Consider the following 27,914-nt stretch of genomic DNA (forward strand, 5'->3'; position numbering starts at 1 on the left):
CTTACTGTGCTCTTGGCTGTGCAGAAGCTTTTTAGTTTAATCAGATCCCAGTAATATATTTTTGGTGTTGCTTCAATTGCCCGGGGGTCCTCCTCATAAAGTATTCTCCCAGGCCAATTTCTTCAAGTGTTTCTCCTGCACTCTCTCCAAGAGTCTTTATAGTTTCATGTCTTAAGTTTAAATCTTTTATCCAGTGAGAGTCAATTTTTGTTAATAGTGAGAGGTGTGGGTCCAGTTTCAGTCTTCTACAAGTCGCCGGCCAATTTCCCAGCACCATTTGTTAAATAGGGAATGTTTCCCCCAATTTATATTTTTGATGGGCTTATCAAAGATCAAATGATGATAAGTGTCTGGGTTCATCTCTTGATTCTCAATTCTGTTCCATACATCTACCTCTATTTTTGTGCCAATACCATGGTGTTTTGGACACTATAGATTAATAGTATAGTTTGAAGTCTGATAGCGTGATTCCTCCTGATTTGTTTTTATTTCTGAGTAATGTCTTGGCTTTCAAGTTTTTTTCTGGTTCCATATAAAATAAAGTAGTATTTTCTCTAGGTCTTTAGAGTATGACAATGGTGTTTTGATAGGGATTGCATTAAATTTGTAAATTGCTTTGGGTAATATGGACATTTTAACAATGTTGATTCTTCCCAGCCATGAGCATGGTATGGTTTTACATTTGTTAACATCAGCTGTTTCTTTTCTCACAGTTTCATAATTCTCTTTATAAGAGATCTTTCATGTCCTTTGTTAGGTAAATTCCCAAATATTTCCTCTTCTTTGGCACAATTGTAAAGGGAATAGTCTTTGACCTTTTTTTCAGCTTGACTCTTATTGGTATATAGAAAAGCTACTGATTTGTGAGTATTGATTTTGTATCCTGAGATGCTGCTGTATTCCTTGATCACTTTTGAGAGTTTTATAGTTGAATCCCTGGGGTTTTCCAGGTATAAAATCATATCATCTGCAAAAAGTGAACGTTGTTTGATCTCCTGTGTTCCTGTTTGGATGCCCTTGATTGCCTTCTCTTGCCTGATTGTGATGGCTAAGACTTCCATTACAATGTTAAAAAGCAGTGGAGACAATGGGCAACCTTGCCTGGTTCCTGATCTGAATGGAAATGTTTTCAATTTAACTCCATTCAATATGATATTGGCTGTGGGTTTGCTGTAGATGGCCTCTATCAGTTTAAGAAAAGTCCTATCTATACCTGTTTTCTTAAGTGTTCTGATCATGAAAGGATGCTGGATATTGTCAAAAGCTTTTTCTTCATCTATTGAGAGAATCATATGGTCTTTGTTTTCTGGTTTGTTTATGTGATGTATTATATTTATAGTTTTATGTATTGAACCAACCTTGAGACCCTGGGATAAAATCCACTTGGTCATGGTGTATAATTCATTTGATATGTTGCTGGATTTGATATGTTTGCTAGGATCTTATTAAATATTTTTGCATCTATGTTCATTAAAGATTTTGGTCTATAATTTTCTGTTCTTGTTGGGTCTTTTCCTGGTTTGGGGATCAGTGTGATATTTGCTTCATAGAATGTGCTGGGAAGTATTCCTTCTTTTTTGATGTTTTGGAAAAGGTTAAGTAATGTAGGTACTAATTCCTCTTTAAAGGTTTGGTAGAATTCTGATGTGAAGCCATCTGGTCCCAGACTCTTCTTTTTTGGAAGATTTCATATAGTTGATTCAATTTCAGTACTTGATATAGGCCTGTTGAACATTTCCAATTCTTTCTGGGTAACTCTAGGAAGTTGGCGTGCTTCCAAGTATTAGCCATTTTTTTTTTTTTTTCAGATTTTCATATTTGTGAGAATAAAGTTTTTTGTAGTATTTATTAATGATTCTTTGAATTTCTGAGGTATCTGTTGTTATTTCACCTTTGTCATTTCTGATTGATGATATTAGGGATTTTAGTTTTCTGTTTTTGGTTAGGTTGGCCAAAGGTTTATCAATTTTGTTGAATTTTTCAATAAACCAACTTTTTGATTCATTGATCTTTTGAATAATTCTTTTGTTTTTTATTTCATTTAATTCTGCTCTAATTTTAGTTATTTCTTTTCTTCTGCTGGGTTTGGGGTTAGAATATTCTTTTCTCAGTTGCTGAAGATGTCCCATTAAGTTACTGACTTTTTCTCCTTCAGTTCTCTTGAGGAAGGCTTGCAGCCTTTAGGACTGCCTTTGCAGTATCCCACATTCTGATAATTCGTGTCTTCGTTATTATTTTGTTCCAAAAGATTGGCAGTTTCCTTCTTCATCTCATCTATTTAGTTTCATTCAGCCAGAGGTTATTTAGTTCCCATGTCTTTGTATGAGCAAATACCTGTTATTGGTGAGTTCAACTTTTATTGTGTGATGACCTGACAAAATATAAGGAATAATTTTTATACTTTTAAATTTGCTGAGGTTGGACTTGTGACCTAAGATGTGATCAATTTTTGAGGATGTTCCATGCGCTGATGAGAAGAATGTATATTCAGTTTTGTTAGGATGAAATGTTCTGTAGATGTGTGTTAAATTCAATTGTTGTATGGTGAAGTTTAAGTCCAAAATTTCTTTGCTTAGTTTCTTATTGGAGGATCTATCCAACACTGCCAAAGGGGTGTTAAAATCTCCAACTGTTATGGTGCTGGAAGATATTAAATTGCTCATGTCTGTTAGGGTCTCCCTTATAAATTGAGGAGCATTCCGGTTGGGCACATAATTAACACCTCATCATGTTGAGTGTTTCCCTTAACAAATATGAAGTGACCATCCTTGTCTTTCCTTATTTTTGTTGGTTTAAAGCCTAGTGTATCTGCAAATAAAATTGCCACCCCTGCTTTATTCTGATTTCCATTTGCCTGGATTACAGATGCCCATCCCTTCATGCTGAGTCTATATTTATCCTTTAAGGTTAAGATGATATTCTTGTATGCAGCAAATATCTGGCCTGAGTTTCTATATCCAGTCAGCCAGTCTGTGCCTCTTAAGAGAACAGTCTAAGCCATTCTCATTAATTGAGAGTGTTGATAAGCCTGGTAGTATTTTGGGTGTCAAGTTCTTCGAAAGTCCAGTGGACAGTTTGAATCTTTTTACCACTGTGGAAATCGGGTTTTGGTCAAGAATTTCAGAGTGAGTTTACTTTGGTGGTAAAGCGTTGTGCTGGTCATTATGGAGATGGGTTTGAAGATATCCTGAAGAGCTGGTTTGGTTGTGGCAGATTTCTTCAACGTGTGTATGTCATTAAAGTATTTAACCTCTCTGTCATAAATGAAGCTCAGTTTAGCTGGATACAGGATCCTGGGCTGAAAGTTGTTTTGTTTTAGGAGATTGAAGGTTAATGACCATCCTCTTCTGGCTTGAAAAGTTTCAGCAGAAAGATCTGCAGTCATTCTAACATTCTTCCCCTTGTAGGTCATGATTTTCTTACATCTGGCTGCCTGTAGGATTTTCTCCTTCTTATTGACTTTGGTGAGGTTAATTACAATGTGTCTAGAAGATGCTTGGGTTGAGTTGTGCTGGGGTTCTGAAACTGCTATCTGAATTTCTGTTGCCATCTTGGGAAGTTCTCCTCAATTATCTCTTGGAGTAGGATATCTGTGCCTTTCGGACCATTCTCTTCTTCAGGGATTCGTATGAGGTGAATGTTTGATCTTTAGTATTGGTCCCACAGTTCTCTCTGGGAATAATCTGTTTTTGCTCTCCACTTCTCTTCCTCTTTGAGCGTTTAGGAGTGTTCAAAAGCTTTGTTTTCAATGTCAGAGATCCTTTCTTCGGCCCGCTACATTCTGTTACTGAGGGATTCTGCTGTATTATTCAGATATTTGGGGGCTACAAGTTCTTGCCTCCATGTGAAAAAATCTTTGGTGACTTTTTGTTTTTGAATTCATTGAATTCTTGAGAACCTTTGAATCGCTCTTTGAATTTCATTTTTTTTAATTAATTAATTTATTTATTTATTTTTATTGTTGGGGATTCATTGAGGGTACAATAAGCCAGGTTACACTGATTGCAATTGTTAGGTAAAGTCCCTCTTGCAATCATGTCTTGCCCCCATGAAGTGTGACACACACCTTGGCCCCACCCCCCTCTCTCCATCCCTCTTTCTGCTTTCCCCCCAAAAACCTTAATTGTCATTAATTGTCCTCATATCAAAATTGAGTACATAGGATTCATGCTTATCCATTCTTGTGATGCTTTACTAAGAATAATGTCTTCCACTTCCATCCAGGTTAATACGAAGGATGTAAAGTCTCCATTTTTTTTAATGGCTGAATAGTATTCCATGGTGTACATATACCACGGCTTGTTAATCCATTCCTGGGTTGGTGGGCATTTAGGCTGTTTCCACTTTCTGGCGATTGTAAATTGAGCTGCAATAAACAGTCTAGTACAAGTGTCCTTATGATAAAAGGATTTTCTTCCTTCTGGGTAGATGCCCAGTAATGGGATTGCAGGATCAAATGGGAGGTCTAGCTTGAGTGCTTTGAGGTTTCTCCATACTTCCTTCCAGAAAGGTTGTACTAGTTTGCAGTCCCAACAGCAGTGTAAAAGTGTTCCCTTCTCTCCACATCCATGCCAGCATCTGCAGTTTTGAGATTTTGAGATGTGGGCCATTCTCACTGGGGTTAGATGATATCTCACGGTTGTTTTGATTTGCATTTCTCTAATATATAGAGATGATGAACATTTTTTCATGTGTTTGTTAGCCATTCGTCTGTCATCTTTAGAGAAAGTTCTATTCATGTCTCTTGCCCACTGATATATGGGATTGTTGGCTTTTTTCATGTGGATTAATTTGAGTTCTCTATAGATCCTAGTTATCAAGCTTTTGTCTGATTGAAAATATGCAAATATCCTTTCCCATTGTGTAGGTTGTCTCTTTGCTTTGGTTATTGTGTCCTTAGCTGTACAGAAGCTTTTCAGTTTAATGAAGTCTCATTTGTTTATTTTTGTTGTTGTTGCAATTGCCATGGCAGTCTTCTTCATGAAGTCTTTCCCCAGGCCAATATCTTCCAGTGTTTTTCCTATGCTTTCTTGGAGGATTTTTATTGTTTCATGCCTTAAATTTAAGTCCTTTATCCATCTGGAATCAATTTTTGTGAGTGGGGAAAGGTGTGGGTCCAGTTTCAGTCTTTTACATGTAGACATCCAGTTCTCCCAACACCATTTATTGAATAGGGAGTCTTTCCCCCAAGGTATGTTCTTGTTTGGTTTATCGAAGATTAGGTGGTTGTAAGATGTTAGTTTCATTTCTTGGTTTTCAATTCGATTCCAAGTGTCTATGTCTCTGTTTTTGTGCCAGTACCATGCTGTCTTGAGCACTATGGCTTTGTAGTACAGACTAAAATCTGGTATGCTGATGCCCCCAGCTTTATTTTTGTTACTAAGAACTGCCTTAGCTATACGGGGTTTTTTCCGGTTCCATACAAAACACAGAATCATTTTTTCCAAATCTTGAAAATACGATGTTGGTATTTTGATAGGAATGGCATTGAATAGGTAGATTGCTTTGGGAAGTATAGACATTTTAACAATGTTGATTCTTCCCGTCCATGAGCATGGTATGTTCTTCCATTTGTTAATATCCTCTGCTATTTCCTGTCTGAGGATTTCATTGTTTTCTTTATAGAGGTCCTTCACCTCCTTCGTTAGGTATATTCCTAGGTATTTCATTTTCTTTGAGACTATGGTGAAGGGAGTTTTGTCCTTAATTAGCTTCTCATCTTGACTGTTATTGGTGTACACAAAGGCTACTGACTTGTGGACATTGATTTTATATCGTGAAACATTACTGTATTTTTTGATGACTTCTAGGAGTCTTGTGGTTGAATCTTTGGGGTTCTCTAAGTATAAGATCATGTCGTCAGCAAAGAGGGAGAGTTTGACCTCCTCTGCTCCCATTTGGATTCCCTTTATTTCCTTGTCTTGCCTAATTGTATTGGCTAGAACTTCCAGCACTACGTTGAATAGTAAAGGTGACAGAGGACAACCTTGTCTGGTTCCAGTTCTAAGAGGAAAAGCTTTGAGTTTTACTCCATTCAGTAAAATATTGGCTGTGGGTTTGTCATAGATAGCTTCAGTCAGTTTTAGAAATGTACCACCTATGCCTATACTCTTCAGTGTTCTAATTAGAAAAGGATGCTGGATTTTATCAAATGCTTTTTCTGCATCTATTGAGAGGATCATGTGATCTTTATTTTTGCCTCTGTTAATATGGTGGATAACGTTTATGGACTTGCGTATGTTAAACTAGCCTTCCATCCCTGCGATGAAGCTTACTTGATCATGATGAATGACTTTTTTGGTGATAAACTGTAATCTATTGGCTAGGATTTTGTTGAGGATTTTTGCATCTATATTCATGAGTGACATTGTTCTGAAATTCTCCTTTTTGTTTGGGTCTTTTCCTGGTTTTGGTATCAGGGTGTCGTTTGCTTCATAGAATGTGTTGGGGAAGATTCCTTCTTCCTCAATTTTTTGGAATAATTTCTGCAGTATAGAAACAAGCTCTTCCTTGAAGGTTTGATAGAATTCTGGTGTGAAGCCATCTGGATGAGGGCATTTTTTGGTTGGAAGATTTTTTATTGTTTCTTTGATCTCGGTGCTTGAAATTTGTCTGTTCAGGAGCTCTATTTCTTCCTGGCTAAGTCTAGGGAGAGGGTGTGATTCCAAATATTGATCTATTTCTTTCACATTGTCAAATTTCTGGGCATAGAGTTTCTGGTAGTATTCAGAGATGATCTCTTGTATCTCTGTGGGCTCAGTTGTTATTTCCCCTTTATCATTTCTGATTGAGGTTACTAGAGATTTTACTTTTCTATTCCTCGTTAGTCTGGCCAATGGTTTACTATTTTATTTATTTTTTTAAAGAACCAACTCCTTGTTTCATTAATTTTCGGAATGATTTTTTTGTTTTCAATTTCATTGATCTCTGATTTGATTTTGGATATTTCTTTTCTTCTACAGAGTTTAGGCTTAGATTGTTCTTCTTTTTCCAATTCCATATATCTCTTGTGAGATTGTTGATGTGCTCTCTTTCTGTTTTTCGAATGTAGGCATCTACAGAGATGAATTTTCCTCTTAAAACTGCTTTTGCAGTGTCCCACAGGTTTTGGTAGCTTGTGTCTTCATTGTTTTTATGCTCAAGGAAGTTAATGATTTCCTGTTTTATTTCTTCCTGCACCCATCTGTTATTCAACAGAAGATTGTTTAATTTCCATGCCTTTGGGTGGGGTCGAGCATTTTTGTTAGAGTTGAGTTCCACCTTTAGTGCCTTATGGTCTGAGAAGGTACAAGGTAAAATTTCAGTTCTTTTCATTGTGTTGATATTTGTTTTGTGTCCCAGGATATGATCAATTTTGGAGAATGTTCCATGGGGTGATGAGAAGAATGTATATTCTTTATCTTTGGGATGGAGTGTTCTATATGCGTCTGTCAAGCACAGTTGTTCTAGGGTCTCATTTAAATCTCTTGTATCTTTGTTTAATTTCTGTTTAGAGGATCTGTCCAGCTCTGTAAGAGGAGTGTTAAAGTCCCCTGTTATGATGGTATTATCGGATACCATATTGCTCAGACTGAGTAAGGTCTGTTTCAAGAATCTGGGAGCATTCAAATTGGGTGTATAGATATTTAGAATTGAAATGTCTTCTTGTTGTATTTTTCCCTTGACCCATATAAAGTGACCATCTTTGTCTTTTTTGACTTTAGTTGCTTTAAATCCACATGTATCTGAAAGTAAGATTGCAACTCCTCTTTTCTTCTGAATTCCATTTGCCTGAAAAATTGTCTTCCAACCCGTGACTCGGAGCTTTAATTTGTCTTTTGAAGCCAGGTGTGTTTCTTGCAGACAGCAAATGGATGGCTTGTGTTTTTTAATCCAGTCAGCCAATCTATGTCTCTTCAGTGGGGAATTCAAGCCATTAACATTTATTGAGATAATTGATAAGTGTGGTAGTATTCTATTCATCTTATTTTGTGAGAGTCCATTGCTTAGTTTTATCTTTTGCATCAGTGTGGAGGTTAGGTTCTGTCCTTTAATTTCTGAGTTCTTACTTTGCTGCTGATCCATTGTGGTGGTCAGTGTGCAGAACAGGTTGAAGTATTTCCTGTAGAGCTGGTCTGGTTGTGGCGAATTTCCTTAATGTTTGTATATCCGTAAATGATTTGATTTCTCTGTCAATTTTGAAGCTTAGCTTAGCAGGGTACAGAATTCTGGGCTGGAAATTGTTCTGTTTAAGTAGATTAAAGTTAGATGACCATTGTTTTCTTGCTTGGAAAGTTTCATTAGAGAAGTCTGCGGTCACTCTGATGGATTTGCCCCTGTAGGTCAACTGGCACTTATTCCTGGCAGCTTGCAGAATCTTTTCTTTTGCCTTGACTTTGGACAGATTCATCACAATGTGTCTTGGAGAAGCTCGGTTAGAGTTGAGGCGACCCAGGGTCCGATATCCCTCTGAAAGCAGTGTGTCAGAATCTTTGGTGATATTTGGGAAATTTTCTTTTATAATATTCTCTATGGGTTCCATTCTTCTGGGGCATTCTTCTTCCCCTTCTGGAATTCCTATAATTCGTATGTTGGAACGCTTCATAAAGTCCCATTATTCTGACAGTGAACTTTCTGCTTTCTCTCTCGTCTTTTCTGCCTCTTTTACTATCTGAGTTATCTCAAGAACTTTGTCTTCTACCTGTGACATTCTTTCTTCTGCATGGTCTAACCTGTTGCTGATACTTTCCATTGCATCTTTAAGTTCCCTAATTGACTGTTTCAGTTCCTTCAGCTCTGCTATATCCTTTTTATATTCTTCATATCGTTCATCTCTTATTTGATTCTGTTTTTGGATTTCCTTTTGGTTATTTTCCACTTTATTAGCAGTTTCCTTTGTTGTTTCCATCATTTCTTTCATTTTTTTCAACATGTGTATTCTAAATTCCCTTTCTGTCATTCCTAGCATTTCTTCATAGGTGGAATCCTCTGAAGTAGCTACCTCATGGTCCCTTGGCGGGGTTCTTCTGGACTGGTTCTTCATGTTGCCTGGAGTTTTCTGCTGATTCTTCCTCATGAGTGGTTTCTTTTATCTGTTTCCTTGCCCTAATTTTCCTTTTACTTCCTCTTGCTCTTTAAGTTCTTGTGCCTGTGGAAGTTGCGGGCGGGTTTAGACCGATTGAACACACGTGACCACTTGCCGGTTTTCCACTGTTTTAGTCCTCCTCTTGGGGTCCAGAAGTCTCTCGCTGACTCCCTGTATCCGCACAGAGGTGATGATAGGCAGATCCCACCAGCTAGAGATGCCTGGAGTTCTATCTCCGCAGACTCACGGTGCCCAGATGCAAGAAAGCTGTTACTCGGCTCTGCTCTTTGAATTTCTAATTCCATCTTTACGTTCATTCTGTTAATCTTATTTGCAATCCAAATTCTGAATTCAATTTCTGACATCTGAGCCATTTGTTTTGAATGGGATCTTCTGTTGTGTCTCCTTTGCCCTTCCTTGGGGGAGTTGATCTACTCTGATTATTCATGTTGCCAGTTTTCGCACTGATTCTGCCCCATAATTATTTTTCACCATTTGGCTAGAGGAGCTGGCAAGGTGAAATTGAATTGAGGGCTCCTAGAGTTGTAATTAACCAGTCCTTTACCAAAGAACTGGGACTGGTGATTGTGGCTTTTCTCTTAGAGCTTTCCAAAGGTCCCATTCAGAACTACTGCCTGAAACTCTGGGCACCTGCTTGGTGTGGTGGGGCTAGATGGCACTGACCAGTATTCAGCTAGTCTCTGTCCAATACTAGTGAGTGGCTTTGAGCTGAAGTCTCAGCTGTGGAGATACATAAGCAAGAAAGACCCCTCAACCCCCACAGGCCATGACTGGAAGGAGAGAATCCCACACTCTCACAACAACACAACCAGGGTACAACCTTGGTGGGTCCCTGGGTTATTGGCCCAGGTCTAGAGTTCGGTGGGAGAGTTCAAATGGTCTTAAGGATCTAGGCAGCCAGGGTCCACTGGCAGTTCAATTTGACCCCAGTAGGAGGGATCATGGAGCTGCCACCACTATCAGGTGCAGCGTTGCCAATGTGGGGTGTGGTGCCACCAGTCTGGGTTACTGTTGTGTGCAGGTTGCTGGAGCCAGTGGGGAGCTGGAGAGTGTTGCCACTGGCCACAAGGGTTACAGGAGCCCGGGAACCAGAGGGCGGAGCCGCTGACCCCTGTCTCATGCTGCAGGAGCCAGACGAGGAACTAGAGAGCAAAGCCACTGACCCCCTGCCTTAGGCCACAGGAGCCCAGGCAGGAAGCCATAAGGCAGAGTTGCCAGCCTCAGGGGTCACAGGAGCCAGACAGGAGTCATCGGCCACGGGCTGCAGGTCTCAGGAGCCGGGCGGGGAGCTGAATGGCAGAGTTGCCAGCTCCAGACTGGAGGACAGAGTGGCCAGCTGTGGGCTGTATGGGTCACAGAAGCCAAGCAGGATTTGCCAGCCACAGCCCACTGGTCTCAGGAGCCAGAGGGCTGAGTCACCAGCCATGGGCCGCACAGGTCACAGGAGCCAGGCAGGAGTTGCCGACCAATAAGAGCCAATGAGAGTCACCAGCCACAGGTGCAGGTGGGCAGGAGTTACAGGAGCCCAGCGGGTAGCCAAGCTGCCTACAGTGGGCTCCTGAGCTGGGGAGCCAGTGGGCCACGGTCCCTGGTGGTCCATGGTTGGTAGCACAGGACCCAAGTTATGCTCTTTCCAACACGGGGCAAATCTCTCTCCTCTTGTGACTCCTTGCCTCTATTAAAGTTATAGTTTCAGCTCAACTGTCCGACAGCTCATGAGGTGCCCCTCCCTAGCAAAAATCTGCTAAATGCTCCAGATTTTGCAGGGGGTAGTTTTCCAGACTGTCAGGAGAGGGGAAAGGGGTGGATTGGGAGTTCAGGAAGGTAGGGAAAATATTAGATCAACTTTTGTCCCGGGCAAAAGACTGCCTGGGCTTGCAGTGGTATCTCTTGGTGCAAGCAGTGCCAGTCCTCAGTGGTTCTCTCCTCTTTGGTGAAACAAAAGGTCCTCTGTTCTCTACTCGCCTCAAGCTGCTCTCCTAGCAGGGGGCAAGGGAAGGATTTCTGTCCTCTTTGGGATGGGTTTTGTACCTGAAATTTGTTTCCTTGGAGTCCTAGCTTGTCGCAGCAGGGGTGATGCAAACCTATCGATCCTCTATCTCAGCTCAGCTCCCAATTTTCCACTTTATTGGGTCATTTCGGGCCATTATTTCTCCCTCTGGACGGAGCCTGTGCTGAAAGCTAGCTTCAGTTGGCCATCTTGCCTCCTCCTCCTCAGCATTTCTTGATTCTTGTTCTGTACTTAATCCTACAGATGTTGTTTAAGTGGTAATTCTTGAGTGGTCTTGCCCAGCAAATTTATACAGCCCAGGCTTTAGCCACTTTGCATGTTCACCAAAGATCTTTAAAGGCTGGGCCACTTTTATATTGACTTGTTTTTCCCACCTGGCAGTTTATCTAAAAATTATCTTAAATTCTCTTAAGCATATATCTTATGTTATCTGGATAATGGTTATATTATCCTTTATTAAAACCTTTTCATAAAGTTAGATTATTTCATAACTATACTTGAAAATACCTTGCCTTCTTGCATGCTAAATTAGAGTTTTGTTTCTCCATGTATATTTAAAACAGACCCCTGGTGAATCTGTATGTGAAATTTAGACAGTGTTTTCATTCACTACTTTGCCATTATTTGGCCCAAAACTGTAGTTTGCCATTTATAGATACATAAGTAGTAAGCCACTCGTGATGCTGTGGGGGGGTTGTTTGGGAGTAGATTTTCCTTCTAGTTCTTTTAGAAACCAAAGAATGTGAGAACTAGAGAAACCATATAAACCATTTGGTCTAGTCTTTTAATTATTACTTAGGAAGAGTTAGTGGTCAGATGGCTTAAATCACTTGCCAGAGATTATACAGCTAGTTAGTAAAAGAGTAAAGCTTACTATACCAAGTGTCAAGGCAAATTGATCCCATTTTCCTTATTGCTGGTTATAAACTATTATGTGTTTTCTGAGCCATTTTTTTCTCTCTTAATTATTTCAAAACAAAGCAGCAGATACATAAAAGTTACTATCAGTGGTGGTCAATAGAAGGGTGAAGAAGAAATATTTATCTTCTTCCCTTTTATCCTACCTTCATTTCTTTGCTTGAGAGACACGTCAGACTAAATGAAGGTAGGATAATTCAAAATGCAGTTGAAATTAGCCTTGATTGCCCAAAAGGATTTTGTTTATGATGTCTTTGGGGAAATTATTTGCATTCCGAAACCCAGGCTGATTTTTCTGGCACAAGACAAATCATCTCAGTCTCTTTTCTTTCTTGTGGAAGACTTTAGGGCTCTACCTTTGTTCTTTTCTTCTAATTTTCTACCAATGCCCATGTAATTCTTTCAGTCATTATTATTTTGGATCAGCCTTCAGATAATGGACTATTGTTTTCCCAGCTTTTCCCTTTGTGCTATCAAAAATAAGGCTATTTTAACAGTTTTATGATTTGGGGAGGGAAGATGAGAATTAACATCAATAACAAACAAGAAAAGTTCTAAATTCAATGGGGAGGGAGACAAGATGGCGGAATGAAGCCAGCTTTCAACAGAGGCTCCCGTCCAGAAGGAGAGTTAAGGGACAGGAATTTAGTAAGTATCCTGGTGGACTTGAGCCACACCAAGAGAGAAGGTTGAAGAACGCACATCAACACCACTGAGGCAAGCTGTGATCACAAGGACGCAAACAAAAGGTACAAAATCCACCACCAAGCGGACGGGAGTCCCCCTCCCCCATGAGACCGGCTCAAGAGCCCCACAATTAAACAAACAGGCAGAAATTAAAGGCCCTCCCACTACACTCCAGGGAGAGACATTCTAAAAACTGGACCTACCTCCCCTACTGCGTGCCGTGGCGTTCTCCTGCCGGGCATAAAACTGAATAAAACTTTAAAAATCCTTTGCCGGCAACCCTGAATCCCCAACACTCCCCTCCCGCCCACTGAGGTCTGGAGGCCTGTCCCCCAGGAGTTCGGATTCTTGAGTGATTTCTCAAGGGAGTGGACAGTCCCCGAGTTGTGACTGGTCAGCATTAACTCTGAGGCACACGAGTGAGGAGAGGGCACCGGGCTGAGAGGGAGTCACGCCTCAGGGGCACTTCCCTGTAGTGCGGTGCAGCAGCCCTCCCTGTGCATCAATACGGCCAGGCATAAAACTGAATGAAACTCTAGCTTCCCCCCCACTCTCACTCGGGGTCTGGGGGCTTGTCCCCTAGGAGTTCAGATCCTTGGGTGATTTCTCGAGGGGAGCGCACAGTGCCCGAGCCGCGACTGGTCAGCGCTGATTCAGACACGCGAACGAGGAGAGGGCACTGGGCTGAGGGGGAGTCACGCCTCGGCGGCACTTCCCTGCGGTGCGGTGCAGCAGCCCTCCCCGGGCAACATTACCGCCGGGCACAAAACTGAATAAAACTCTAGCTTTCCCACTGAGCACCCCTACTCTCACTCGGAGTCTGGAGACCTATCCCCTGGGAGTTCGGATCCTTGGGTGATTTCTCGAGGGGAGTGCACAGTGCCCGAGCTGCGTCAGGTCAGCGCTGACTCTGAGACACGTGAGCGAGGAGAGGGCACTCTGTTGAGGGGAAATCAAGCCTTGGTGGCACTTCCCTGCGGTGCGGTGCAGCAGCCCTCCCGGGGCGGGCAACAATACAGCCGGGCATAAAACCGAATGAAACTCTAGCTTCCCCCCCACTCCCACTTGGGGTCTGGGGGACTGTCCCCCAAGATTTCGGATTCTTGGGGGATCTCTCGAGGGGTGTGGACCCAGCATAAACTGCGGCTGCTCAGTGCTGACTCTGGGGCGCGAGACAGTGGAGAAAAGGGTCGGCTGACGGCCCACACCAGAGCTGCAGTTCCCTGGAGGCAGAGCAACAGCCGTTTTTTCTTTAACGGCAGAACGGCTCACTTCTGGATATTCTGAGGCCACGCCCCCTGTCTCCCTGGGCAACCAGAGGAGGCCACCGGTGAGCGGAGGATTTCCTGACACTGCTCACAAACACGGGAAGCTTCCAGGGCGGGGCTGACCCAGAGAGGTGATCGGACGCAAATCTTCAGCAGCAAAGAGGACACAAACCTCCAGCAGCAAAGACGTTTGAACTCAGAACAACCCGTCTTCTGTAGGCGATTTCAGCAGGAACAGAGACAGAACCCCGCAAAGTTGTCTGTTCTGTTCTGTTCTGTTAACAGCATCCATCAGGGACGGGGCTAAGCCTGAGTGAACACCTCCTTCCCATCACCTGCATCAAGCACTCAAAGATGTCAGGCCCCATCTCCTCCTGCTAAATAGCGGCAGTCTGCGGGGGCCTGGCAGACTTCCTTGCTATTCAGGCAGGTGCAAACCCCTGGAGTGTCTGTTCACTGCAGGCAACTGGATTAGCCATCTGCAGAGATACCAGTGACTGGGTCCGACGGAGGGGCAAAGTGGGGAAGGAGACGTCAACCTTCCCAGACTGCTTTGTTTCCTGGGTGGCTCTTCCTGACTCCACGCTGCACTGGGATGAGCCGTGTCAGAGGAGTCACCAGGCCCCTGTGATCCAGTTCCCAGAGACCTCTTGAACTCTCCCACCCGAGACAGGTGCCGATTGAGACAGTTGATTTGGACCTTTTGAACTGGGCTAATAGACTGAGGACTTTTCAGGCGGTGCGCTGGGTGTGCGGTTGTAGGAAGGTTTGATTCTCCTTTTCCAACTGGGGCCAGAGGGTGGCAGGCAGGGTGACTTAATTGCTGATTTTTCCACACAGCTGAGACTTCAAGCCATAGTAGAAGTTGTAATAGGATCGAACAGAAACCAGCTGAAAACAAGACAGAACCACTTAGCTCCATCACACAACACAGGGCCCCAGTTTCTCAGGCCACAACACTGTACGGGCCCTTGATAAAGCCCCAGGGGAAAAATCAAAGGGAGTATAATAACCATGGGGTGGAATCAGCGGAAAAACTATGGTAACATGAATAAACAGAATAGATCAACCCCCCCAAGAAAAGATACGGCAGATGTGATTGAAGATCCCATTCATAAACAACTGGCTGAGATGTCAGAAATCGAATTCAGAATTTGGATTGCAGACAAGATTAATAAAATGGAATTAGGAATTCGTGGAGAAATTCAAAAGTTGTCTCAAGAATTTAACGAATTTAAAGACAAAACCACCAAAGACTTAGACACACTGAAGCAAGAATTTACAGCCCTCAAAGATATGAAAAATACAGTAGAATCCCTCAGCAACAGAATGGAGCAAGCAGAAGAAAGGATTTCTGACATTGAAGATAAAGTCTTCGAATGCTCCCAAACTCTCAAAGAGGAAGAGAAATGGAGAGCAAAAACAGATCACTCACTCAGAGAGCTCTCAGATAATTTGAAAAAAAGCAATATACGAATTATTGAGATTTCTGAGAATGATGAAGTGGCCTCGAAGGGCACAGAGGCCCTTCTGCATGAAATTATGAAAGAAAAATTTCCAGACATGCCTACAGAATCTGAAATTCAGATAGCAGACAGCTTCAGAACCCCAGCACGATTCAACCCCAATAAGTCATCCCCCAGACATATCATAATTAGCTTCACTAAAGTTAACATGAAAGAGAAGATTCTCAAAGCAGCCCGGCGAAAGAAAACTATTACGTACAAAGGTAAGAATATTAGAATAACTGCAGATCTCTCTGCTGAAACTTTCAGAAGTGAGTGGTCATCAACTTTTAATCTCCTAAAGCAAAATAACTTTCAACCCAGGATCTTGTATCCAGCTAAACTGAGTTTCATCTATGATGGAGAAATTAAATACTTCAATGATATTCATATATTGATAAAATTTGCCATAAGTAAACCAGCTCTTCAGGATATTCTCAGACCTATCTTCCACAATGACCAACCCAATCCTATACCACAAAAGTAAACTCACTCAGAAACCTCGGATCAAACTCCAACTTCCACACTGGCGAAAGGATTAAAAATGTCCACTGGACCTTTGAACAACTCGATACCCAAAATTCCACCAGACTTATCAATACTCTCCATCAATGTGAATGGCTTAAACTGTCCTCTAAAGAGGCATAGGTTAGCTGACTGGATACAAAAACTCAAGCCAGATATTTGTTGCATACAAGAGACACATCTCAACTTAAAAGACAAATACAGACTCAGGGTGAAAGGATGGTCATCCATATTTCAGGCAAATGGTAATCAGAAAAAAGCAGGTGTTGCAATTTTATTTGCAGATACAGTAGGCTTTAAACCATCAAAAGTAAGGAAGGACAAGACTGGTCACTTCATATTTGTTAAGGGTAATACTCAACATGATGAGATCTCAATTATTAATATCTATGCACCCAACCAGAATGCACCTCAATTTATAAGAGAAACTCTTAACAGACATGAGCAACTTGATTTCCTCCAGCTCCATAATCATCAGAGATTTCAACACTCCTTTGGCAGTGTTGGATCGATCCTCCAGCAAGAAGCTGAGCAAAGAAATCTTAGCTTTAAACCTAACCATCCAATATTTTGATTTAGCAGACATCTATAGAACATTTCATCCCAACAAAACTGAATACACATACTTCTCATCAGCCCACGGAACTTACTCCAAAATAGACCACATTTTAGGTCACAAGTCTAACCTCAGTAAATTTAAAGGAATAGAAATTATTCCATGCATCTTCTCGGACCATCATGGAATAAAACTTGAATTGAGTAACAACAGGAATCTGCATACTCATACAAAACCATGGAAGTTAAATAACCTTATGCTGAATGATAGCTGGGTCAGAGATGAGATTAAGAAAGAAATCGCCAATTTTTTGGAACAAAATGACAATGAAGACACAAACTATCAGAACCTCTGGGACACAGCAAGGGCAGTTCTAAGAGGGAAATTTATAGCACTGCAAGCCTTCCTCAAGAGAACGGAAAGAGAGGAAGTTCACAACTTAATGGGACATCTCAAGCAACTGGAAAAGGAAGAACATTCCAACCTCAAACCCAGTAGAAGAAAAGAAATAACCAAAATTAGAGCAGAATTAAATGGAATTGAAAACAAAAGAATAATATAACAGATCAATAAATCAAAAAGCTGGTTTTTTGAAAAGGTCAATAAAATAGATAAAACTCTGGCCAACCTAATCAGAAAAAAAAGAGTAAAATCTCTAATACCATCAATCACAAACAACAAAGACGAAATAACAACAGACTCGTCAGAAATCCAAAAAATCCTTAATGAATATTACAAGAAACTTTATTCTCAGAAATATGAAAATCTGAAGGAAATTGACTGATACTTGGAAGCACGCCACCTTCCAAGACTTAACCAGAATCAAGTGGAAATGTTGAACAGACCCATATCAAGTTCAGAAATAGCATCAACTATACAAAACCTCCGTAAAAAGAAAAGCCCAGGACCAGATGGTTTCACGTCAGAATTCTACCAAACCTTTAAAGAGGAATTAGTACCTATATTACTCAACCTGTTCCAAAATGTAGAAAAAGAAGGAAGACTACCCAACATGTTCTATGAAGCAAACATCACCCTGATCCCCAAACCAGGAAAAGACCCAACAAGAAAAGAAAATTATAGACCAATATCACTAATGAATATAGATGCAAAAATATTCAACAAGATCCTAACAAACAGAATCCAGCAACACATCAAACAAATTATACATCATGACCAAGTTGGTTTTATCCCAGGGTGTCAAGGCTGGTTTAATATATGTAAATCTATAAATGTAATTCAGCACATAAACAAATTAAAAATCAAAGACCATATGATTCTCTCAATTGATGCAGAGAAAGCTTTTGATAATATCCAGCATCCCTTCATGATCAGAACACTCAAGAAAATTGGTCTAGAAGGGACTTTTCTTAAACTGATAGAGGCCATCTATAGCAAACCCACAGCCAATATCATATTGAATGGAGTTAAATTCGAATCATTTCCACTCAGATCAGGAACCAGACAAGGCTGCCCATTGTCTCCATTGCTTTTCAACATTGTAATGGAAGTTTTAGCCACCGCAATTAGGGAAGAAAAGGCGATCAAGGGTATCCGTATAGGGTCAGAAGAGATCAAACTTTTGCTCTTCGCAGATGATATGATTGTGTATCTGGAAAACACTAGGGAGTCTACTACAAAACTCCTAGGAGTGATCAAGGAATACAGCAGCGTCTCAGGTTACAAAATCAACATCCATAAATCGGTAGCCTTTATATATACCAACAACAGTCAAGTTGAAAAAGCATTAAGGACTCTATCCCATTCACAGTAGTGCCAAAGAAGATGAAATATTTGGGAATTTACCTAACAAAAGACATGAAAGATCTCTATAAAGAGAACTATGAAACTCTAAGAAAAGAAATAGCTGAAAATGTTAACATATGGAAAAACATACCATGCTCATTGCTGGGAAGAATCAACATTATCAAAATGTCCGTACTACCCAAAGCAATATATTATTTCAATGCACTCCCTATTAAAGTTCCACTGTCATATTTTAAAGATCTTGAAAAAACAATACTTCGTTTTATATGGAATCAGATAAAATCTCGAATAGCCAAGACATTACTCAGAAATAAAAAGAAAACAGGAGGAATCACAGTACCAGACCTCAGACTTTACTACAAATCAATCGTGATCAAAACAGCATGGTATTGGCACAAAAACAGAGAAGTAGATATCTGGAACAGAATATAGAACCAAGAGATGAATCCAGCTACTTACCGCTATTTGATTTTTGACAAGCCAATTAAAAACATTCAGTGGGGAAAAGATTCCCTATTTAACAAATGGTGCTGGCTGAACTGGCTGGCAACCTGCAGAAGACTGAAATTGGACCCACACCTTTCACCATTAACTAAGATAGACTCTCATTGGATTAAAGATTTAAACTTAAGACATGAAACTATAAAAATACTAGAGGAGAATGCAGGGAAAACCCTTGAAGAAATTGGTCTGGGTGAGTATTTCATGAGGAGAACCCCCGGGGCAATTGAAGCAGCTTCAAAAATACACTACTGGGACTTGATCAAACTAAAAAGCTTCTGCACAGCTAAGAACACTGTAAGTAAAGCAAACAAACAGCCCTCAGAATGGGAGAAGATATTTGCAGGGTATATCTCTGACAAAGGTTTAATAACCAGAATCCACAGAGAACTCAAACGCATCAGTAAGAAAAAACAAGGGATCCCATCGCAGGCTGGGCAAGGGATTTGAAGAGAAACTTCTCTGAAAAAGACAGGCGCACGGCCTTCAGACATATGAAAAAATGCTCATCATCTTTAATCATCAGAGAAATGCAAATCAAAACTACTTTGAGATATCATCTAACTCCACTGAGACTAGCCTATATCACAAAATCTCAAGACCAGAGATGTTGGCGTGGATGCGGAGAAAAGGGAACACTTCTGCACTGCTGGTGGGAATGCAAATTAATACATTCCTTTTGGAAAGATATATGGAGAACACTCAGAGATCTAAAAATAGATCTGCCATTCAATCCTGTAATCCCTCTGCTGGGCATATACCCAGAAGACCAAAAATCACGTCATAACAAAGATATTTGTACCAGAATGTTTATTGCAGCCCAATTCATAATTGCTAAGTCATGGAAAAAGCCCAAGTGCCCATCGATCCACGAATGGATTAATAAATTGTGGTATACGTACACCATGGAATACTATGCATCCTTGAAGAAAGATGGAGACTTTACCTCTTTTATGTTTACATGGATGGAGCTGGAATATATTCTTCTTAGTAATGTATCTCAAGAATGGAAGAAAAAGTACCCAATGTACTCAGCCCTACTATGAAACTAATTTGGGGCTCTCACATGAAAGCTATAACCCAGTTACAACATAACAGTAGGGGGAAGTGGGAAAGGGAGGGGGGGTGGTGGGTAGAGGGAGGGGGATCAGTGGGATCACACCTGTGGTGCATCTTACAGGGGTATTTGCGAAACTTGGTAAATGTAGAATGTAAATGTTTTGGCACAGTAACTGAGATAACGCCGGAAAGGCTATGTTAACCATTGTGATAAAAATGTGTCAAATGGTCTATGAAGCGAGTGTATGATGCCCCATGATCATATCAATGTATACAGTTATGATTTAATAAAAAAAAAAAGTTCTAAATTCTAAGAAATATGACATTTCTTTAATTATGGTTGTTTTGTAGTTGATTTATTTGCTAAAAGTGTACTTGGGGGCCTATTAGATTCTTTCTGCTCACTTATCTTTTCCTTTATTCAGTAATGTCCTAATCAGACTCCTATGCGCCTATGCTAATATGCATACTTTTAATTTTTTGTGCTTCTATAGAAAATAAAGGACTCTGCTTTTGATGACTGGAAGAATATTCGAGGACCCAGGCCTTGGGAAGATCCTGACCTCCTCCAAGGACGAAATCCAGAAATTCTTAAGACTAAAACAACTTGACTATGGTGATTCCTCTTTTTAATTAAAATATTATAAACTGTTCTTCCCACTACATACTCCTTTTTAGTAGGAAGAAAACTCCAGGTCCATGGAAACCTGGATAAGAGTAATTTAATGTTAGATAATCTTGATAAAATGTCAGGTACAGGTCTTGCACAGGTCTTACTACTGCTCAGCTATTCCATTTGCAAATAAAAGTAACAGTGTTGACCAGACATACCTTACACAGAGTACTGCTATTAAATTTTGTATATTTTCTGTTCCTCAACTACCCACCTGTATTTCTTTCCCACTAGGGGATCCCAATAGGGCAGCAGTTCTCAACCTGTGGGTTGTGACCCCTTTAGACAGTATTAATGGTTCGCAGCATTAGGAAGGTTGAGAACCACTGCAGTAGGGCATCATTTTGATACTTCATTCTGATTTTATTCATAGTGAGAATAGTAGATCTACATCCAAATTCTCACAGTAAAGTGAAGCAGTGGCTTTATGTCAAACCTATTAAAAAAAGAATAGTGATCAGAGTCTTGCTTTTATTTCTAATATCTCACATAGTGTGCTAATCCTGCACTCCGCAGTCCCCGGGCCACAGACCAGTACTGGTCCATGGCCTATCAGGAACTGAGACTTACAGAAGAAGGTGAGCAGGGAGTAAAGCTTCATCTGTATTTATAGCCACTCTCCATCACCTGCATCACTGCCTGAGTTTTGCCTCCTGTCACATCAGCAGCAGAATTAGATTGTCACAGGAGTGCGAGCCCTACTGTAAGGTACAGACAGGAGGGATCTAGATTGCATGCTACTTATGAGAATTTAGTGCCCCCCACCAAGTCTGTGGAAGAATTGTCTTCCATGAAAACTGGTCCCTGGTGCCAAAAAGATTAGGGACTGCTGTGTCAATCTGTTTCCAGTGCAACACCTTATGATTGTATTGATAACACTGACATGTCAACAAAATATTATTTCTGGCTAAGTAAAAAATCATGAAGTAGAGCATGATTATAAGCAGATACAGCACATTTGTTCAGGTAGTCTAAAAATGACTAACATTGGGAAACAAAGACTTAAGGTTTAGTTTATGCTGTGGCATAATTTGTCTCCAAGGTGACTCAATTTTTGTTTTTCTTTTTAACTTTGAGTTTGCTGTGATCTGATCTCTAGGCAAAAGGAGAGAATTGAGGAAAGTTAGGGTTTGTCTTTTTTTCCTTGTTTTTGTTTTTTGTAGTTTTTGGCAGGGCCCAGGTTTGAACTAGCCACTTCCGGCACCCTACTCCTTTGAGCCATAGGCACCGCCTGGAAAGTTAGTTTTTCTGAACTTATTTTCTCATTTTTACTCTTGTCCTGGGCAGCCTTGTTCCCCTACCTCTGGTATTTTCATACTAACTTCCAGATGCCTAAAATCTCAATGGAAATTATAATTGCTAAAAATTATAAACTACCTCACCCCTTACCCCCCCAATCAAAATTTGTATTCTTTTCAGCAGTTCGGTTTTAGCAAAAAGTAAAGTAAATTGATTATCTAGTGATGATAATTTATTATGGAGATGATTCATAGGAGTTATCTGGAGGAGCCATTGCCTTTCAAAGGCAAAAAATAAACAAACCTCCACCTAAACACATTCTTTATACAAAAGTAACTGAAAATGAATCATTAAATGTAAAACATAAAACTATAAAACTTTTAGGAAAAAGCTGGGCATGTAGCTCATGCCTGTAATCATAGCATTCTCAGAGGCTGAGGCAGATGGATTGCTTGAGCTCTGGAGTTCCAAGACCAGCCTGAGCAAGAGCAAGACCCCATATACTTATAAGAGAAAAACTAGCTAGGCACTATGAGAGGCACCTTAGTCCTAGTTACTTTGGAGGCTGAGGCAAGAGGATCTCTTGCGCCAAGGAGTTTGAGGTTGCTGTGACCTGTGACGCTACAGCATTCTATCCAGGATGACTGAGTGAGACTCTGTCTCCAAAATAAAAAAAAATTAAACTTTTAGGAAAAAAACAGGAGAAAGTCTTCCAGATCTAGTGAATAGTTCTTGATGAATAGAACTCAGCAGATTAACCTCATCAAAATTAGTAGCTTTTGCTTGCCAATAAAATTGATAAACTTCTAGTCAGACTAAAGAAAAGACAGAAATTACTGAATGATAGGAAAAGGAAAGATGGCCAACAAAAGACATTAACTGCCAGAGTATCTCAGTAAGAAGGAGGTTTCAGGAGATGAAAGACAAAAAAATATATATGTATATAGATCAGGTGTGAGTCTGAGGGAAGGGTGTCTCCTCAGGAAGCTCCATGGGAAGTTGTGGAGCAGAACACAAAGGAGCAAGCTATTGGCAGATATAGAGGATTAAACATCATACTACAACAGTCACCAGTATAACTCATCTGAGGAATTCCTGAGAACAAGACATTCTCCTGGCAAGCCTGGAACTCTCTTGTGACTTGGAAGGCAAGCCACCAAGTAACTCAGGAATCCTGGAGGAGCAAAGTTCAATCCTGTAGTAGTAAGGCTATTGTTAAACTTTAAACATTTTATGACAGTTCCTTAAAGGATTAGTGGAGAAAAATTGCATTTAAAATTTTAGAGATCATTTCCTTACCACCCTTGAAGATCATTTCCTTGAGTACATACTCTGTTGGCACCTATGAGATCATTTCCCCAAGCACGCAGCCCCTGCATGTCTTTGCTTAGTAATCTTTCTGCCTATTATGTATCTTCTCAATAAAAGGACTCTGTGAGAAGTGCTCAGGGCTATCCTGCATCTATGGTTAGCCTCACCTCTTGCAGAGTGTACTGTCAATCCATGTCTCGTGTGATCATTTATGCAGGGTCACGACAGGCAGAGATCAACTGAGAGGCTTGGAGCCACATGAGAAGGGTAGGTGGAGTGATTTATTTCTCCCGCCCTTGCATCTCTGACAGTGGATTTCTAAGCTGCTAGAGAGACTTTCTGCCCACAACAGCCCAGAAGCTTCTGCCCCCAGTGAGCTTCCCAGTTAGTTTCCACTTCTAGTGGACAGCACTAGCCTCCCTGGGGCACCTCCCATTTCCCCAGACCTGAAATGGTGGCAGGCACCATATCACTTCTCTACCCACTGTGCTCCTTTGTTCTACTCAGGGGACTTCAACCCAGGTTTCCTCTTGCTCCTTAACACACAGACATACCCCAACTTTGGCCCAGACTGCAGGAGCCACAGGGGTCCACTGGGACCCAAGTGATCTTAACTCCAGTGCCTTGACATTCTGGGTCGGCAGCCTCTAAGAGAGGAACAGGCACAAAAAGAATGCCAGCATTACCTCCATCAAGACTTTCTCCCTTTTCCCCTCTCCCACCCACGGATGCTGAGATAATTGAGCCACCACACCAAGGCTTCTGTAGAGAGTAGGGCATAGACCTTTCCTCTAGGAGTCCTGCAGTGGGCTGAGGGGTGCTTGGACTGTGAGCTCTGCCTGCTGGCTCTCCCTGGTGCTGCTTGCCCAGTGATTACATCAGAGTGGGGCATGCCCTGAGGTAGAGGGACATCAAATCTGCTTGGGCACCCAGTGGGCAACTCGAGACCAGTGCAATTATCCTTGTCATGGTTAGGAGAAGGTCCCCTATTTGGGGACCCACAGGCCAGATCCTATTCCCCCAGGTCCAACTGTCACACTCAGAAGCACAAACAGGAGATTTCTGAATTAATCTCAGGAGGGTGCTAGCATGGGCAGATTGGGAGAAGAGTGCAGTGTGGGTCCTAGCCATAACATGTTTGTGGGACACCCTTCCCCCTACAGGAAGGCTGTAGTCTCAGCTCAGGCCAGGATCTTGGGTGAGGAACCGCTTGGCCCACATCACAGTCTGGGGGAGCTCATGGTGAGGGCAAGTTCACTCAGCCCTGCCCAGCCATACTTCCCCCACCTAGCTCTGCTGTCACACCTGGAGTTTCCGGGACTCCAACTACCACTTGGTGCTTCTCCTGAGGGACTAGAATTGATCACAGGACCCCCAAACAACATTGCCACTTGGTGCATCCAGCACCACTCACAGGTCAATTTGCATCCTTTATAGCATTTCCTGACTCAGTCATACAGAGTGTGGTTGAGTCTCACCCACAAGTACCACCTACTGTCTCAAAGATTAAACAGGGTGTGCCATTACCTAAACAAAACCCCAAAATAACAGCCAACAGCTGCACCAGATGAGAAGGAATCAGCAAAAGAACACTGAAAACATGAAAAATCAGAATGAAAGGTACCCCCCCAAAAGAAAACAATAACTCTATACCAATGGAAACCAACTAAAATGAGAATATTGAAATGACGGATAAAAAATTTTGAATGTGGATTATAAGGAGTTGAATACAAAGTGAAAATAGAAACCCAACACAAAGAAACCACAAAAACAACGCAGGAAAAGAATGAAAAACTCACTAAAGAAATGGAATTACTTAAAATGAAGCAAAGCTTCAGGAAATGAAAAATTCATTGAAGGCAATACAGAACACAGTGTAAAGCCTTAAGAATAGACTAGCAAAAGAAAGAATCTCAAAGCTAGAAGACAATACCTATGAATTAAGTCAGTCAAAGAGAAATAACAGAGAAATAAGATGAATGAACTGCACCTACAGGAAAAACGGGATTGTGTAAAGAGGCCTAACATAAGAGTCATAGGCATCCCTCAAGGTGAAGAAAAAAATACACAAGGGCTAGAAAACCTATTTGAGGACATACTGGAGAAAATTTCCCAGGCCTTGCTAGACATCTGGACATCCAGGTGCTAGACACTCAGTGGAATTCTGGAAGATTCACTGCCAGGAAGCAATCACCACAACATAGTTATCAGACTGGTGAAAGTTAACACAAAAGAGGAACTCCTATGAAACAACAGGTGAAAGCATCATGTAACTTACAAAGAAAAACTCATCTGATGAACTGCAGACAATTTTTTTTTTTCCAGTTTTTGGCTGGGACTGGGTTTGAACCCACCACCTCTGGCATATATGGGGCCAGCGTCCTAACCCTTTGAACCACAGGTGCCGCCCAATTGCAGACTTCTTGACTGGGTCCTGATATACCAGAAGAGACCGGGGCCCCATACTCTGTCTTCTCAAACAGAATAATGGCTAGCTAACCATTCTAATAAAATTAAAATTTTGTATACTAGACAACTAAATTTTTTACATGAAGGAGAAATAAAGACTTTCTCAGACAAGCAACACCTGAGGGAATTTGTCAAGACCAGACCTGCCCTGCAGGACATAGATCACTGGCCAGCACAATAGACATCCACAAGTGTAAAATGATCCAAATGCTAAAGTTCAGAGCCCAGATAAGGCAGTGACTCAAGAGTAAAACAAAGGAGTAAAGCTCACACAACAGGATAAAACAAAAATCTACCCCGCTTACCATTTCTTTCCATAACTATGAATGGATTGAACTTCTTTCTAAAGAGACGTAGGCTGGGTGAATGGCTAAAAAAAAAACACCTACAAGCCAGGGTGGTGCCTGTGGCTCAAAAGAGTAGGGCACCAGCCCCATTTGCCAGAGGTAGTGGGTTCAAACCCAGCCCCGGCCAAAAACTGCAAAAAAAATAATAATAATAATAACAATAATAAAATAAAATAAACCTACAAGCCAACTATCTGCTATCTCCAGCAAATGCATCTAGTCCATAAAGAATCATTCAGTCAAGGTAAAGGAATGGAAAACAATATTACATGCAACTGAAAATCAAAGGAGAGTGGTGCCTGTAGCTCAGAAAGTATGGTGCCGGCCACATACACCAAGGCAGGCTGGTTGGAACCTGGCCTGTTCCAGCTAAAAACAAGAACAACAACTGCAACAAAAAAATAGCTGGGCGTTGTGGAGGGCGGCTATAATAGTCCCAGTTACTTGAGAGGCTGAAGCAAGAGAATTGCTTAAACCAAAGAGTTTGAGGTTGTGTGAGCTATGATGGCATACCACTCTACTGAGGGTGACATGGTGAGACTCTGTCTCAAAAAAAAAAAGAAAGAAAGAAAATCAAAAGAAAGCTCATGTGGCCATTCTCATATTAAATAGCATAGGCTTCAAACCAACATCAGTAAAGAAAAACAACAATGGTCATTATATAATGATGAAGGAAACAACAAGAGGACATAACAGTTCTCACTATTTATGCACTTAACACAGATGCACTCAGATTTATAAAGGAAACCTTACTAGATCTAAGCAAAGTGATAAATAGCAACGTTGTAATAGCCGGGTACTGCAACACCCCACTAGAGAAATTAAACAAATGTGAGACTCCTGAGCAAATGTGCCTAACAGACATTTATAGAACATTCTACCCCCAAAGATTGACTATACATTCTTCTCATAAGCACACAGAACATTCTCCAAGATTGATCACCTCTTAGGCCACAAAACATGTCTCAACAAATTCAAAAGAATAGAAATTATACCATTTATCTCAGACTACAGTGGAATAAAATTGGAAATCAACTCCAGGAGAAACATGCAATTGTACACAAAGTCATGAATTTGAACAACCTATTGCCCAATGAAAAAAAAACCTGACAAAACCCTTTGAAAATTGCCTACTCCTACTTCCCTGGACTTTACAACACTGTGAAGGCACAAACTGCCGCTAGGACAGCCTTCTCTTCCCCACCTGCTAGCCTCCTACCTTCTCCCATCAAGGAGCTGGCAAGAAGCCACCACAGTTGTTGCCTCTTTCCCCCCTTCCTTTGTTATACTCCGTTAATTGATTTTCTTATGCACTTTCTCTGAAGATCTGAGAGGCCTGTACTATACCATTCTATGAACTCAGGCCAATTTCTTGCTGTGGCCCAGAAAATACTATTCCCTACAATGCACTAGAAAATTGTCTAGGCTTTTCAGCAATTTCCCCCAGCTAATAACTTCAGCTTTTCCTGCAATTGACACAGGGCCTCTGTTTATTAAAGGATAAGAGAGTTACAAAGTGTAAAACCAAGAAGGAAGCTTAAAGAACACTGTCCTAGACCAAGTATCTCATTTTACAAAATGCAAAAATGAGGCTACAGAGAAGAGCAGTGACTTGCTCAAGGTTACATAGGTGGTTACTGGAAGATTCTAGACTAAAATCTAGACTGAAATCCTGACTACCAGGTGAAGAAAGTCTTGTTCACCCTCAGTTTAGACAGGGTTATGTGGATGTGGAAGCCAGTTAATTTTTTCCCAACTTGATAAAGCCTGCATGTCTCTGTTTGTGAGTTTGTGTTAGAATACAAGGCTTTGAGAGCAGGTACAGTATCTTTGGCATTTATAACCATGCTCAGCAAGTATGTGCTAAAAAATATTTATGGAATGAATGGATTGATATGTGTGAATAGAGAGAAGGGGAGTGACCATATGCACAATATTATCCATGACTCAGAACTCAACAAAAGGAGACAAGTTAGGGACACACAGATACCAG

General features: G+C 41.1%; 1 protein-coding gene across 2 annotated transcripts in view; it reads left to right on the plus strand.

Moving 5' to 3' along the window:
• LOC128593656 (cytochrome c oxidase assembly protein COX16 homolog, mitochondrial) overlaps positions 1-27,914 on the plus strand; it is a 67,913-nt gene that overhangs the window by 36,054 nt on the left and 3,945 nt on the right. The window contains exon 5 of one of the 2 annotated variants that reach the window (XM_053601873.1): positions 20,377-20,498. In XM_053601873.1, the coding sequence (XP_053457848.1) occupies positions 20,377-20,493 (117 nt within the window). In that variant the 3' untranslated portion in view covers positions 20,494-20,498. Of the gene's footprint in view, positions 1-20,376; positions 23,308-27,914 lie in introns of those variants that run through there. The other variant, XM_053601872.1, reaches the window with a different exon arrangement.

This window comes from Nycticebus coucang, chromosome 9 (genome assembly GCF_027406575.1).
Source record: "Nycticebus coucang isolate mNycCou1 chromosome 9, mNycCou1.pri, whole genome shotgun sequence".
Taxonomy (NCBI): domain Eukaryota; kingdom Metazoa; phylum Chordata; class Mammalia; order Primates; family Lorisidae; genus Nycticebus; species Nycticebus coucang.